The sequence below is a fragment of the Cryptomeria japonica genome, chromosome 4, assembly GCF_030272615.1.
Source record: "Cryptomeria japonica chromosome 4, Sugi_1.0, whole genome shotgun sequence".
Taxonomy (NCBI): domain Eukaryota; kingdom Viridiplantae; phylum Streptophyta; class Pinopsida; order Cupressales; family Cupressaceae; genus Cryptomeria; species Cryptomeria japonica.
This window is the reverse complement of record NC_081408.1, coordinates 687,331,837-687,348,471: the sequence shown is the minus strand read 5'-3', so window position 1 is coordinate 687,348,471 and position 16,635 is coordinate 687,331,837. Positions and strand designations below refer to the sequence as shown.

The window sequence follows — 16,635 nt, the reverse complement described above, 5'->3', positions numbered from 1 at the left end:
GTATATTGGGCCTTTAAATTATTTCTTTTCCCTCTTTTTTTTTTTCTAATCAGTTTTTCATAGTTTTCCTCGTATGATAAGCTTCCACACTCCTTCCCTATTGCAGGAAATGTTGAGATTTCTATTTCAACAGACGTGTTTTAAAACTTCTATATTCTCCCCATTTCCTTTTAACTTTATCGAAAACCAAGCTTAAGGTTTGATACAATATTAACTTAAATCTACGTATAACCAAGCTATCCTTGAAACTGAGCTATTTCTAAAACCTATGGGACAAAATTACAGATGCGATGCCAAGGAATCTTTTCATAAATGACAAGAAATTTAAAAACCATGGAAAACATATGTTTTCTCAAAAGTTTGATATAAATGATAAATTCACTGGAGGCATTATTTTTTTGATAACTAATGTTGCTCGTCCAGTTCTGCCAGTTAGAGACCTGCCATGCGCACAATCATGCAAGTGACTTTCATGGTACAATGCATAGATTTATTTTTAAATCTATCAGTCTTCATAGATTTATTTATAAATCTATCAGTCTTCATGTTGTGGGAACAATGCATGTAATGCATGCTTTGTGCCTTTTTTTATGCTACAATCTGTTTCTTGAGACTGCAACTTTCATAAAATGTTGTATTACTGTGCTATTGAACACACAGTCTGCAAAATGTAATAAATCTTTGAAAAGTTGAATAAAAGATTTCTGTTTGTTTACTATTTCATTTTTTTTGGTTGCAATTTGTGTTTTTTATTTTCTGTGTTATCAAAATCCACATTTGGTATCAGAGCGTGAGAAAAGATCTTGGGCATGAGACTATGAGAGCTGGACAATGTCCAAAAGACCAGTGGAAGAAAACACAGACGCAAGTTGCACCTTGAGGATCACTTCATGAATGTATCAAATGATTTGGGAGCAAGAAAGAAGATGTGTTCCATTCTACCTATTGATATTATTAGAGCAACTAATATTTTCAATTTTCCTAATCAGACACAAGACAATGGCAAGTATCTCCTACTGATATATGAGAAGGAAAAGAATAAGAAAGTGAAGGCCAATTTGAGTGATATTGAGATTACAGATCTGGAAGAGTTGATGGAGCCTATCATCTCAAACACAAAATGGTGGGCAGAGGCACAACCTCATATGTGAGCGAGACATTTAGGCAACATTTTAAAAGATGGGAAATCAAAAGTCATTTGATTAAGAGATGTAAAATGAGAGTCACATGATGAGAGTGCAGCTCAATCATCTCATTCCAAGGGATCCTAGCAAAAGGAAGTTACTGAGGAAGAACAACCGAAGAATAAACTCAAGTCAAGCCAGGCACCCCATCTTTCTTCCAGTACTCCATCTATACATCAAGAGGAAGAAAATCAAGCAGTTGGAACGGGTATTGATCATGTAATGGATAGTAAAGAAAAGTAACAATTGGTCTATGACAAGGTAGCTTCACCCAAGACAGTCAATGATAAAGAATGCAATGATACCTATGTAAACATTGAAGATGATGCAGAACATGAACTCACATCCCCTCCAAGAGAAGAGCAACAAGTGAAAGAGATACAGGTTGAAGAGAAGAGACCAATTATACCTGCTTGGCTAAAGGAAAGATTGTCAAAGAAGGTGGTTGTAGAAGAAAAACATGATCCATTCAATCTAGATAGTTACCTAGAGAGAGATCACGAACATGAGAAGAAGGCAACCAACAAGATGTCTAAGATGACAAGAGGTGAAGATGGATCCAAGATCATACAGGTCACCATTCCTAGAGTAAACAAGCTAAAGGATGAGATTACAACATAAGAGTTTGACTTGGAGACCATCGATCTAGGTCCTCCCACCACTGATCAAGCATTGGAGGATAAGAATGATTTAGTGAGAACCGTTAAAGACATACTCAAATTGGAAGTTGAGAAGAATAGAAAGTTAGAGAAATCGATCAACATGTTGAGAGGCTACCTCCAACAACTCAAGGTTCCATTAAGGTAACGTAATCGGACGGGTTCATCACTAGCCCCTCCGGATATAGTTGATGATTTTGAAACGATGAAGGCCTCAACACAATTGTTGGATGCTTGGATCACCAAGACATTTAGAAAGGCAAAAGTATTTGATTCGGGTGCTTCATATTCTTTCATATCTCCATCTCTAGTAGAGGGATGTGTAATCGTTGTGGCAAAGCAAGTCAATAGGTGGCAGGTGGAGTTACCAATGAGGTCGAAGGTGGTGGTCGATTCCCTTGTTCATGATTATGTGTTGGATTTGGGAGTATGTTCCTCTATAGTAGACCTTTGTGCTCTTTCTTTGGGGTACTATGGTGTTGTGTTGGGCATGGATTGACGTGAGGATCATCAAGCTAAGATTGATTGTTGTGGTAAGAGGGTGGTAAGAGGGTGCATTGTAGTGTCTTCATGATAGTGGTAAGAATGTGGAGATAGTGGGTGTGCAGTGACCTATTTCTCTTCACATGATTTCTACTATGTAGTTAACCATAATATAAATAGCACACTAAATTAGAAATCCATACAATATAACAAATAATATTTTTATGTAAAATAACTCAATAATAATTTAAACTTCTAATTTTACTATTCATAATTTTTCTCATGAATAATTTGAAGCTCACTCAATAATCTAGAACCAAGTTTTTTAACTTCTTTGATTATTTTGATTCAAAACACATTTTGTAAAATCTAGTAGTAGTTGGATGTTGTCTTCTAACCATTGAAATTCTGACTAACAATTACAATTTGTCACTTCTTCCCTCCCCTATTTTTATTTTCAACCTTTTTTGAGGGGACAATTAAATTGTTTGTGTACCTAAATTTTGGAAGGTATTTATTTAATTAAAGCTATGAGATTTCCACAATCCATCTTATATTCTTGAATTTTTTCTGGATTCGATTGTGTATTTTTTGATGGGAAAAAAATACACACAATCGAATCCAGAAAAAATTCAAGAAGGTATTTATTTGTTAAGAAGCTTTCTTACAGCAAATTTTAATGGCTCAAATACATAGATCGGCCACTCTTTTTAAAATAAAAATGTCTCCATATATTTAACCTAAACTTTTTAAAATAAACATAAACTAGTAAAAAATTACCACCAATAAATCAATAATAAAAATTAACACCAACCTACCAAACTACATCCTAATGAATCTAGGACACTAAATAGATAGCCGCAGGCATGAATCTATCCCATTTTTTATTTATATGATAGAAAACTGTAACCCAAACCCACCAACCACCCACTAAATTCGCTTTTTCTTAGTGGAGAACCATAAATAACAATATAGTCACCGAAAACAACAGCGTGGCCGATTGTCGTCCGTTCATATGCTTTGGTCGGTCACGACCCATATTTTACCGCCACGCCTCTCGCCGCGAGTAAGTCTATTTAGGAGTCTCATCTACTCTCTATTCAGGGGAAACTCCAGCGAGCTGCTCTTCCTCCTTTCGTTGCCTCAGGTGAGGGCTCTGCTTCTCTTCATCTGTACTTCTTTTTACCTCCAGCGGATGTTGGATTGCTTTCGAAAAATGTGGGTCTTAGAATATTAAGCATATGAAGATTTAAGAGCAGGGATTGTTCTTAGGGCATGTGTTGAAATTAAATCCGAGGGTTTCAGGTTCGGGCGTTTTTGGGTAAATCTGGATTTGATTCGTGTTATTGGTTTTGTTAGATTCGTTTTTGTTTTTTTTGCCAGATCTTGCTTCTTCAATGATGATATTTATGGGCCGGTGTGTACTGTTAAGTTTCAGCATATTAATTTATTGCCATGCACCGTTTTGTTGTTTTCCATGTGCAGTTTTGCTTGCTTAAACTATTGGTTTGCATTAATTTATTTGTAGAACTTTTAGTTAAAAGGAGTTATATAATGTATGGTATTTGTATGCATGCTTGGATTGTTTAGGAGGCTACGAATATGTCTACAATTCTATACAATAACCACCCCACTTCTGTTTTAGAAAAAAAGTTTGATTTTTGACACTCCAATTACAACATCTTGTAAGGGGGAATATGTTGACAACTAATGCTACTCGTCCAGTTCTACCAGATAGAGATCTGCCATGCGCACTACCCTGCAAATAATTTTCACGTTGTAATTTGAGAATCAGTTTAAATATAATTTGCATTATATTTTAAAATCTGTCAATCTTCATGATGTGGGAATAATGCATGTACTGCATGCTTTGTGTTCTTTTAGATGCTATGATCTATTTCTTGAACCCACAATCTCTAGCTTTATTATGCTACTGAAAACATAATCTACAAAATGTAATCCATCTTTGAAAAGTTGAATAAAATATTTCTATTTGTTTACTGTTTCAATTTTCTGTTGCAAGGATATTTCTGGCTAAAGATGATAAAAACCAAAACCAGGCATTCGATCTAGGTAAAATCCATAAAATCACAAAGCCCACCTTAAAATGTTACAGATCTGAGACATGCACCTACTAAATGTACGAATGCTATTTATATTATTTCTTTGGGATTTGAAGAGCAAACAAAATTGGATAGCTGTATTAACCCTATTTTCTTTTTCAAGATAATGGTGCCCCCTAGATCATCTGGAGTCCACATCATTGGTATTATTCTAGATCAAGGTTAGGTTTTTTCTTACCAACTGAAGTCTAAGCTTGGCTGGAGAGAGCTAGTTCTCTTCGGAATAGAGTTAGTCTAAACTTTTGGTAAACAATTTTTTAAAAGGTTTTTAGATTAATTTTTACTTTATTTATGGAGTCATGTTGAAATATCAAATGTTGTTTAGTAAAGAATGTGTACAATTAATTGTAGAAATCTGAAGAGTTTCAGTTGGATAGCTGTATATATAAAATTAACGGTGAAGAATTAATGTTAATACTGCACGCAATCCAGTCACCAAGCTAGATACATGAACTTATGTTCAGTTTAGTGAATTTGTCGGTTGCTGAAGTAGTTTGAACATCATAAATTTGACATTTAGTTTCTCACAATCGATGCTTTAGAACGTCTACTGATAATTATGTTTCATTTGTATTTCTAGGGTTGGAGATAAGATGGGAGTTGTCACTGGCAATCGGACTCACAAAGAGCCTGATCGGACGAAATATATCAAGCCCTTGGCAGATGGCACACAAAAGCACGGCTTGATAGTGGAGAGCATCTACTATTTAGCGGAATGCGATAGGCAAGTCAGCAACTATATTAAAGCGCAGAAATATATCTGGAAGGATGCAAACACGAGGGAGCTGGTTGATGAATATTTCAGTAACAGTCGAGGAACTTCAGACTTTTACAATGTGGTGCAATTGTTCGTGGGAAAGGAGAAGATCAAGCAGCTTTCTGTTGGTGTAGTGTTAAAGGACATAAGGCCCCGAACACGTCTTAGCGACGCTCACTACATAAGGGTTAAGAAAAAGTTAATGGATTATAAGATGGCTGAGAATCCCTTTAAGGATTTTGAGTGGAATTTTGCACGCATCCTCGAACGACATCAACAGATGCTGAATAAGTTAGACTTTAAAAGACAGGAATTGCGTCAACAGCTGTTCAAGAATAAAAGGGGGGAGGAACTGAAGCGCAAATCCGGGAGCAAGCGCTGGAGGCTTTGGAAAGTTATTTCTGTGGCAACCGCAGCGGCGGTGGTGGCTCTCTCTGTGGCAGGAGCCGTCTGCGCCGTTCTCCATAATGAGTGTTTGCTCTGCCTTGGCATTGTTGACCAACCGCTCGAAAGATAAAACAGCGGCAATCAAGGCTGGAGAGAAGCGGGCAGAGGCCGGGGAGAAGCTGACAGAGGCGGAGAAGAAGCTGGCAAAAGCAGTGAAGATTGTACAGAGTGCAGAGAAAAGTACTTTTGTAACAATTGAGAGAATGAAGGAAGTCAAGTATTTACAGAGAGAGCTGATCGGTGTCAGCTCTTTGATTGACAGTTACATCGACATCTCCTTGAAGGGCAAGGGATATCTGCTCAGCTGTGTGGGTGATATCATCAAGGAACAGAAACGGTTCATTGGTAAGCTCGACCGTCTTGACGATTATGTGGGGAAGTGCTGCGATGGCCTTCACGAGAGGAGGGAGTCCCTTATTTGCATGATGGCCACTTATATTTGACCGTTCACTGCAAAAATTTGCTTTGTTTACTTTGCAAGTATGTTCAGAGGTGGGAAGATTGAGTGCTTTCGTTTGGAGTTGTTACTCATCAACTCAGAATAATCTCCTCTGAATGGATGCAAATAAATGAGAGGAGAGAATATATGTCCTCTCTTTTATATTCAGATTTCAAACAAAAACTTTTTTCACATAAAGAGTTATTCATGATATTTAGAAAAATATGGTTAATAAAGTTCATAAATTTGAAATACACTCATTTTAAGTTCATAAGCTAGGAAGATATAATGGTGAATTATGCATACCAATGTTGATTCCAATTTAGTTTTGTGATCATTTAAAAGGAATGACTTGGTACAACTGCATATCAATAAGTGACACATTAGAGTACTAATTTTGGATCATGACGATATACTCTTACTCGTTCCAAATTCAATTACACCCATTTCTATATATTTGGACTTATCTAATCCTTATTTGACACACATATATCCACATATTTTTATATTGTCTTGAAACTTTTCCACTTGTATCCTAGGTTAATTTTGAATACCTTAAGATCAACCTTAAGTAGCTTAAAATTGACCTCAAATTTTAAAATTTAAATTTTTAGACTAGCACCCTTTACTACTAGTCATTATGAACTAACTTGGTACATTTTTGTGCCTTATTTCTATATCTTGATAATTAAAGTAATTTGATATGTAATAAATTCATATAGGCCTCCACCCACTCTAATGGTGATGGTCCTCTTGCAACTGATGCTCATGTGGATCACGATGCTCTTGACGCAACGCGGCTGGATGCCCTTGTTGTGGATGGTGGTTTTTCTTTGAGGGTTTCTGGAGTGGCTTGCTCCGCTTTCAAGGCTTCTAGGGGTTCTTATGCAGATCGTCTATCTTTTGGAGTGGGTAAGGGACCTGCTTATGCTGACTCTAAGCCTTTTCATGTTTTTCAGTCTATTGCTATTAATCTACAAGAAAAGACGGTTAATGTGATTGATCAGATTGCCTCTGATCTTTCTTCTCTTGTGGTTAGATGTCGGTTTAGGGGTTTTTGGCCCAGTCTTCCAAGACTCCATGAATGGGTCTCTAAGCATCGAGAACCCTCATTTCGGATTCGCTTCATATTTTTCCTTTGGACAAAGGTCTTTTTATTGCTAAGTTCGAAAAACTAGTGGATAGAAAGATTATTCTATGTGAATATTTTTTTACTTGGGAGAATCGCTTCTCGTTGATGATAAAACTGTGGCATGAGGATTTCAACCCCTCAATTGAATCCTTCTGTAAAATGTCGATTTGGGTTAGACTCCCCAACCTCCCACTTCATTTTTGGGTGGACTAGCTCCTTGAGGAAGTGGGCGAGGCTTTGAGAGATTTTTGAATGGTGGATGTGGAGTCCTCTAATATCCTTCATTCTACTTATGCTCGTATTTTGGTAGATATTGATGCTTCTAAGGTACTGCCAGCAAAGATGAAACTTTCGACCCCCAAGGGTTTATGGATTCAATCTTTGGATTATGAAGGGATTCCCTTCAAATGTAGAAGATGCTTCAAGACTAGGCAGGCCATGGCTAAATATGATTTAGAGAGAGTTAAAGTGAAGAATCCCTCTTCATGGTGGAAAGGTACCTCTTCTCAACATTATATAATATTCAAGAGCTCTTCTCAGATGGTTGGGCAGGATCTTCCCATTAATGGCTCTAAAGTGCCTATGGTAGATTCAGCTGGATTTTCCCCCAAGGTCCCTATTGATAGTTTTGTCCCTTCAGCTGACATCTCAAATGGTGTTCTTTCTTTGATTCCTTTTGAGCTAACTAGTGGTTTTGATCTGTCCATTGGAGCTTCCCCTGTTGTTGGATGTGATAAGATTCTTGTGGGTATGTTTGTTGGTGCTACCCCTCTACCTGCTTATGTTGGAGCTGTCTCACTATCTGTCTCATGGGTTTCCTGGGTTGGATTCGCTGGTTTGGCAAGCTGAGGCTACTAAGGTTGAAGAAGGATGGATTTTGATTAAAAGAAAACATTTTAAAAGGTCTTCCCCTTCTTTTGATATGACCCTTAGATTCCAAAAGAAGGGATCCAAAGGGAAATCCTATTGTTGGTTGGTTGCTCCTAGTTGGGGGTACCTATTGTTCGAACTGCCTATAGACTTTCCATGCGTATCTTCTTATTTGTCAGGCAACTTTTCTTTTTGGAGGGGTCTATCTACCCAGATTCCCTTTTCTTGGCTTTGATCCATCTCATCTTTGTTCCACTTTGTTTTGTAGATAATCCTGAATATTGTTAGTTATGGGTTTCAAGTCCTCCCTATTAAACCTGCTTTGTACTGGGTTTCGGGTCCCTTAAAAACCTATTTTTAACTTAATAAAAAATAATATTTATTTCAAAATTAAAGATGATAAGTTGTTGATTGTTGTTTTTTATTAAGGGAAAAGCAGGTTATGAGGGAAACCGAAACTCCAAACAACAGGTTTTAAAGAGGACTTGAAACCCTTTGGATGAACTGGCATCCATAACCCACAAAGAAACAACTAATCAATAGATATACAAAGATTCCATACAGCCAACCTCTAGTTAAACGCAAGTCACAGAAGATGGTTTTAAATAAGCTCCCATAACTTGAAAGACACTGAGGGTTTTGACAGGCACCCACAACCATAAAAGAGGGTTTTAACCAGGCTCCCACAACCTGATATTAGGCTCCCAAACCCAGCACACCTTAACCAAAAATAAGAACCAAAAGAAACCAAGGCATGCCCTTTAAATATGGCAACTAACACCCAAGTAGGCAAAAAAATAACTAACGGAGGAGGGTTTTTACTGGCTCCCTCAACCAGGAGGAACAAGAACATGACTGAAAATCAAAAGCTCTCTAGAATCACTACCTCAATAGGGATTGAATGAGGAAGAACAATACATAACACATACTCACCAAAATCCCGAGGTCCTTAAAAATGGGTTTGACAAGCTCCCATAACCTGAAAAACCCCAAAAATGAAAGTTGAATGAGATACCTAAATTGAATCAACTCCAAGCAAGTGAGAACCTCCCATCTCTTTGCCTCTATAGGAGAAAAGGGCCAAAAGCACAAAAACATGGAGAGAGCTTCATACAACTAACCAACTCCCATAAAGTTCCATCTAACAACAACTAGCCATGAACTCTTTCCCTCTACAGAAGAATGACCCACCTCAATAGGGCAGGCTGAGAAGAGCTAAGAGAAGCAACCTGAATAGAAAGTGATCCTCTCAAAAAGAATACAAACATAAAGACACCTCCACCCTTCAAGAGGACCGCCAACATATCTTGAAACCACGAACGAGAAAAACCCCTTAACAGAGAGTCTCCCTAGAAACAGAACTATCAGCTTGAACTAAAGATAGATAAATAAGGCATAGCCGACTAGGAAATAGCCTCCACCACAGATCCAAGGAGTAGGGAGAGAAGGAATGGGGATAGAAGGAAGAGCCCTAAAAAATCAAGACTAGAGCACACAATTTGGGAAAAAAGTATCTTCCAAAACTAGATAACCCCAAGCCCACAAGAACCGACCAGATCTCCACAAGAAGAGAGAAAAGCCTTCCATCACAGAAACCACCTAAATCCCAAATCCTTCCCCAACTCCAAGCCAAACCCCTTGCACTTTGTGTAGGGGAAAAAGTAAGACTAGGCAAGAAAACCCTAATCCTACTCTTGCCTACACACTCATGGAATACAAAAGATCCTAGGAGGGTAACACTCTTTAGCTACTTCTTGTGAGGAAGAGTGAGCCGAGGATTACCCTTTAGGGTTTCTATTCCCTTGCTACAAATGAGAGATAGGAAAGATGCAAACATACACTAGTAACCCTAATCCGAAAAATGCATGACTAATAATAATTGATATGTTTCTAAAAATTACAGATCACGAGGTAATTTCAGAGGTGTACCTGTGTTTGAAATCTGAGCCAAAATATTCGGGACCAGGGTGCTACGCCCATGTCCTAATTCTGCAGATCTAGAGCTGAACCTGTAGAACTAGAAACTGAGATATGAAACCTACAACTCTGTCAAATCTTTCTGAAAACAAGGAGGACCAGGATGCCATGGCCCTATCCTAGGGGTTTGTGATGAAATTTTCCCTCTGAAACAGTCTCTGTGCACTCTGTCAGTCCTGAAACTTGTAGCGACACTCTGATCCGAACCTGTACCTATAGCTAAAAAATAGAGTTTTGGGTGGCTATGTAGGGTTTTGGTGATTTCCACCTCAACGAAGAGCCGATTTATAAAGTAAAATAGTGTGTGCAAGAACCTTGTGTGTGTGCAAGATCCTAGGATGGGAGAAAACAACCTTGAGCAACACTAAAGAGTAAACCATAATTGCTTGTAAGTGACAATAAAAATGCCCTAAATCAATGATGCAGAGTGATATAAAGCATGAATGTAAATCAAATTGATATAATAAAGTTCATACAAAGACATGGAAACAACATGAAACCATACCAAACCCCAAGAGAGAGGTTCAAGCCAATCTTTAGTCGGTGATCTCCTATTGCTTTCTTACATATTCAAAAGCCCGCAATTGATGGAATAATGCTTGATGAATATTGAATTTTGTTGAAGACTTCAAATATCTACTCTTTTGTTGCATAAAAGGCTCTTTATGCTCCAAAAAATGCTCTTAGATTCTTAGATCGACCTCTTGAAATGAAGAAAGAGACCTCTTATGTATGAAACTCTAGATCTTAATTTCATCTTTAGATGGACCTATGATTTTAATTTCATGCCAATATTTTGTGGTTAAGCATTATAATATCATAGGATTATGCTCCTAAAATTTTGGGAAAAATGTTGGGGACCGTGTGCAAAGTGCACATGGTCCAACCAACTTTTCACCAAATTTTTTAGTGCCATTAGGTATGATGATATTAGAGCGAATTCCAAAGTTAAAGCTAATTTCAAGATGTTTTGATATGTGAAATTGGGCCTTAAAGGTCAAAATAGAACATAATTAGGGTTAATGATTTAATGATTTATTAGAGGAATAAAATGAAAAGGGGCACACTTAGGGTAAAGGGCCCAACTTTATAACATGTGAAGAGGTGAAATATGAATTTAGATTTAATTAAGTTAATTAATTAAATTCTTAAAGGAGATTAGAAATGCAAGATGCAAAACACAGTAAGGCGGGTGCTAAACCAAGCGTGGAATTGTACCACCCTAGAAAGAGTGTAAAATTTATGATGCTACATTTATCCCCAACTTTAGCAGTCATATGACACTACGTGCATATTCAAGCTAAACTACAAAAAAGTAAACATCATTTGAAAAAGGATATATCCATAAGTTGTCGGACGAAGCCCCCAGTGGTATGTATAGTACACAATTAGGAACCACACCCTTCAAAACCACATGTTAGATCAAAAAATCTCCTAATTCTTACTAAGGAAGGTGATGAAATTCATGGGTAGCTATATGCCACCCCGTATTTCGGCTTGCTTACTAGTGAGGTGAAACAAGGTATCATGTTTACCACAATGAACTATGATGAAACATCCTCACAACAAGACTCAATTGTACATCCAAGTGCTTTACAAAACTAATTTGGAGCAAGAGAGAGAATTAATGATTCTAATGCCACTGACAACACAAAAATTGCATCTCCCTAGCTCAAGTTATGATAGATTGAAGAAAAAGTACAAAATTAGGGTTTTTAACTTAAAATCATAAAATGAAAAAGTGCATAACTCATAAATATGAAAGTGACAACTTTATTTGTCACTTGTTGACTTTAGGCACTATTCACTACAGTGGAGCCCACATACTAGTCACCATGCCTTGACATCTACCTTAGCGACCCATGTAGATAGAGAGCCCGTGTCAGGTCATGTTGTTCGACCGACCACTAGATGAGGTGAGTTGACTCATTTTTTTGTTGTTGCATTGATTTATGTTCCAAATGATGTCATCATTGAGATCATGCTCGTGCCCACTATTCTGACACCATGGTTTCTTAGGGCTCCCTAGTCCCATGGGGGCGCCCTTGTCCTACCTAGGCATCCTAGTTCATGAAGGGCACCTTGGTCCTACCATAGCACCTTGGTCCCAGAAGGGTGCCTTGGTCCCTATTTAGAGCAATTAAGAGGTTCACAGGATCAGGCAATTCATGTGAAAATTAGATAAGATTTAATTTTGATTAGATGATGATTATTGATTATTGATTACTGATGAAATCACTATTTTCATTTTGCATATTCTCCCTTGCATCCATGAGCATACTGCAGGCATATCTTCTGGAGCCTATGGAGTCATATTTCGAGGCTCACACCAGAGGATAGAGAGTTTCTTCATATTGGAGGTTTGTTGTACGTGATGACTATGCCCACCATCAAGTTTCATCTTATGATGTTGATGGTGTTTGTTGAGAGATGGGATGTAGATACCTAGATATTTCTTCTACATGTGGGGGAGTTGACGATTACCCTTGAGGATGTTTACCACATTCTATGCCTTCCCATCAGGGGAGAGACCATTAGATATTGATTCGATCGCTCCACTACCAACTATAGGAGGGAGAAAGTCTATTGCATAGGGAGAGTGATGCCCAATGAGATGAGGGGCGACATCATCGTCAGTTGGCTCCTACATCCTTTTGCCAAGGTCTGATTGGTTAGACGGCTTATGATCACTACCATTGCATTAGTTGTGTGCCCTAATGGGCGCGGTACCCAAATGCATGGAGGTCTAACCTACGTGGTTAGGGCTATGGAGAGACATCATAGAGTATATTCTTGGGGTCGGAGCATGCTTGCACATCTCTATCACGACCTTGGAGAGTATGTGTTTGGATAGGGGTGCAATCTGATGACCTGCACACTGCTACATGTGTGGATTTTTTAACATATCACGTGTACTAGACCTACCACAGTCCCTATTGACTTAGTTCCGGAGTAGTCTATGGTATTTTCTTATCCTCTTACCCATGACTGGCGGTTTGGGGATCTGTTGTATTGGGGAGTGATTTTTAACAGATTGACAATAGAGGTTATCAGATGGAGACCGTACCATCTTAGGATGTACATGTGGGCAGGAATACACAGGCAGTTGTTCTACATAGAGCAGAAATGTCTATTAGAGGGATGGTATAGCCAGATCGTTGTCACATTCTACTTCGACTCAGTTTAGTGGAAGTTTGGGTTTGATCAATGTGTTCCTACAGATGTGCTTTTCTATATTCGACACTTATGTGTGACTCCTAGGATGGGAGCTATTTTGAGGCCTACTAGAGATGATATTGACATCATGGATTTAGATGGATCAGATCGGGACATCATGACTGATTATAGAGATGATGTGAGCACACACCGACGATACATCATATAATGGGGTAGGACATACTCTGAAGCCATATTTACAGCAAACTATCCTAGAGGGAACCATGAGCCATGGAGACACATAGGTGACGAGGAGGAGCCTAACACATTCGAAGATCTTGGTGAGGAGGGTATAGATGATCAGGTTGATGATCCAGGGCAGTGGGAGACTGACAGTGCAAGAGAGGGAGGTCAGGATGGTGATGAGGAGGAGGATGGAGAGAAGGATGAGGATGGGGATGAGGAGGGAGAGGATGAGGAGGACAAGGAGGGCGAGGAGGACGAGGAGGATGTCAAGAAGGAGGGAAAGAGGGAAATGAGGATGAGTCCAATGCAGTTTCTCATCACTTAGGGGATGACATTATAGCCCTAGATCCATCGAGAATTCCATTGCGAGTGGAGAAGGACCCTAAAAGGGGTCTTGTTTCTAGTCCCCATTGTCTTATACCCACCGTGCATAGATACTATGACTGCACAGAGCCTAGTGGGTCTCGATCATAGGAGGTATCTTTCCACGACCCTTATTGGTGAGAGGGAGATCCATGTAAAATGTTTTGTGATTGTTTAATTCATGCATCTTAATATTTAAATTTGATGATATAGAATTTTACTAATGAAAATCTCTGTGTATCTCTATAGTTGGTATCTAGGAGTGGTGCTCCCTGATTCAGAATGCAGTGATAGATCTCATCATGACCGCACACATCCCTATATTCCCACAGATAGTGCATAGACCATAGGGGAATACAGGGTGACATGAGGACCTATTCACCCCTATTTGGCTCGAGATGGAGGTCTGGAGAGAGAGTGAGAGATCCTTGCTAGAGAGACTACAACAGACAGAGCACGATCTAGCAACATCTCAAGCAGACGCAACCACATATTGAGGGATCATGATGGAGAGGGATCGTAGGAGCTCCTCATGGAGTCACTCACGTTCCACATCATGATACACTCCCATGAGCCCACCCCCACAACCATATCAGGAGGGGACATCGAGTCACCATCCTCCTGCTACTAGTCTTATGGATAGGAGATGATCATGATATGATATTTTTGATGTATAGTGATATACATGTTATGACATTTTATCAATATGTATCTATTTATGCTTATGTTTTGCCTCAAACATGTTATTTTAATTGATGAAACAATGTATGCATTTCTTTAATTAAAAGTAACACATTTGGTAATAAACATGTATATCTAATTTAAATTTTATGTGATTGATTTCTCATTGATTCATGATTAAATTGATACATGTGTGATTTAATCAAATAACTAAGTATTTAATTAAATGCTAATTTGGTGATGTAGGAGGGAAAGTGTGTTAAGCTTAAAAATTATATGACTAATGTGATTTAATTAACTCTAATTAAACACAACATGATATAACCCTACTCAACACATATGAAATTGTATAACATGCTAACACATATAAAATGTAAATCTATTACAATTTACATAAATGAATCCAAGACAAACACTAAATTTAAGAAACATGCTTGTCAAGAATGAAGTAATGTAGACTAAAAAATATAATATCATTTAATACCACATACTTTAATGAAGATATGCTGACATATTATCCAATTTTGAAGAAAGAAAAGACATAAGGAGGGAGAGAATGAGCTTGAAGGGGAAAGATGGAGACATAAACTAGACATAGTATCTACGAAGGTGCATAACATTTATGGGTTCCCTTAGAGGCATTCCTTCCACATCCGCTATCTTGTAAGGAACTGATCCATAAACTTCGACAACAATGTAGGATCCAAGCCAATTAGGACTGAATTTTTCTTTCTCGTCAGGTAACGTATTCACATTGCACTAATTCTCATAAAGTACCAAATCACCTACTGAGAAGGAATGTTGAATGACTTTATCATTGTAGCTTTGTTGTAGAGTTTTGTGATACAGTTGAATATGCTCAAGAGAATTTATGTGCCTTTCATCGAGCATCTCAAGTTGTTGAATCCTTTGTTCTCTATAGGAATCATTATCCATTATACCCTTAAGAGAAACTATTAAAGATGGAATTTCCAACTCTAAAGGCATAATGGCATCGACACCATAAACAAGATTATAAGGAGTACAACCCATATCAATGTGTACACTCGTTGGTTAAGGCCAAAGAGTGTAGATTAATTGAGTATACCAATCCTTACCATGCTTATTCACAGTCTTATGAAGAATTTGCTCAATTATCCTATTTGAAGACTCAACTTGACCATTTCACTGAGGATAATATGGTGTAGAGAATTTATGTTGAATATGATACTTCTCGAGAAACTTCTTCACATCTTTGTTTCTAAATGGCGTTCCATTATCTAAAACCAAAGTGGAAGGTATTCCAAATTAGGAAATTATGTTTTCTAAGATGAATTGATATATTACTTCAGCGGTAGTGGATTGAAGAGGAACTACTTCTACCCACTTCGTAAAGTAATCAGTGGAAGTTATGATAAAAGTATTCCCTTGAGATGAGGGAGGAGATATTTTACCAATGAGATCTAAACCCAATGTGGAAAAGGGCCAAGATGCCACTTGAGATCGAAGTTCTTGGGCGGGAGCATGGATCAAATTTCTATGTTGTTGACATTGATGACATTTCTTAACAAACATAAAGGAATCATTTTCCATGGTTTGTCGATAATATCCCATTCAGAGAAATCTCTGATCTAAAGATCTACCCCCAAAATTCCCCCCTCAAGCACCTGAATGTGCTTCCTCAGGGCCAACCGAGATTTCAGCTTTGTTAAGACACTGAAGGAGAAGACCATTATAACCCCTCTTATAAAGAACATTAGAAAGGATAATGTATCTATTGGCCAACTTGTGAATCCTAGCCCTATTATTCTTATTTGTAGAGTTAGGAAAGGTACCATCATTCAAATATCTCATGATATCCTAGTACCATTCATCAGAATCTATAACATAACAATATACCACATCACTAGGATTATCAGCAATAGCCAAGGTAGTGAGGTTTTGAATAATGAATTTGAGATATACCAAGGGGTCCTCTAAAGACACAAGAGAGGCTACGCATGTCATTGAATCAACATGTCAACTATCTTTTCGAGGGACAGGCTCCATGGTATAAGAATCAAAAGTTTGCAACAAGGATATAGCTAAATCTCCATATTGTAATCATTTATCTTCCTTGATAAATTCTTGTCACTTGTC

The 16,635-nt window shown here is 38.0% G+C and overlaps 1 protein-coding gene across 1 annotated transcript; it reads left to right on the top strand.

Moving 5' to 3' along the window:
- The first annotated feature begins 3,358 nt into the window (after positions 1 to 3,358).
- LOC131874791 (uncharacterized) lies at positions 3,359 to 6,346 on the top strand. The gene is made up of 2 exons (XM_059218713.1): positions 3,359 to 3,473; positions 5,030 to 6,346. The coding sequence occupies exon 2, from the start codon at positions 5,043 to 5,045 to the stop codon at positions 5,721 to 5,723; it is 681 nt and encodes a 226-aa protein (XP_059074696.1). The 5' UTR covers positions 3,359 to 3,473; positions 5,030 to 5,042; the 3' UTR covers positions 5,724 to 6,346.
- The last annotated feature ends 10,289 nt before the right edge of the window (positions 6,347 to 16,635 follow it).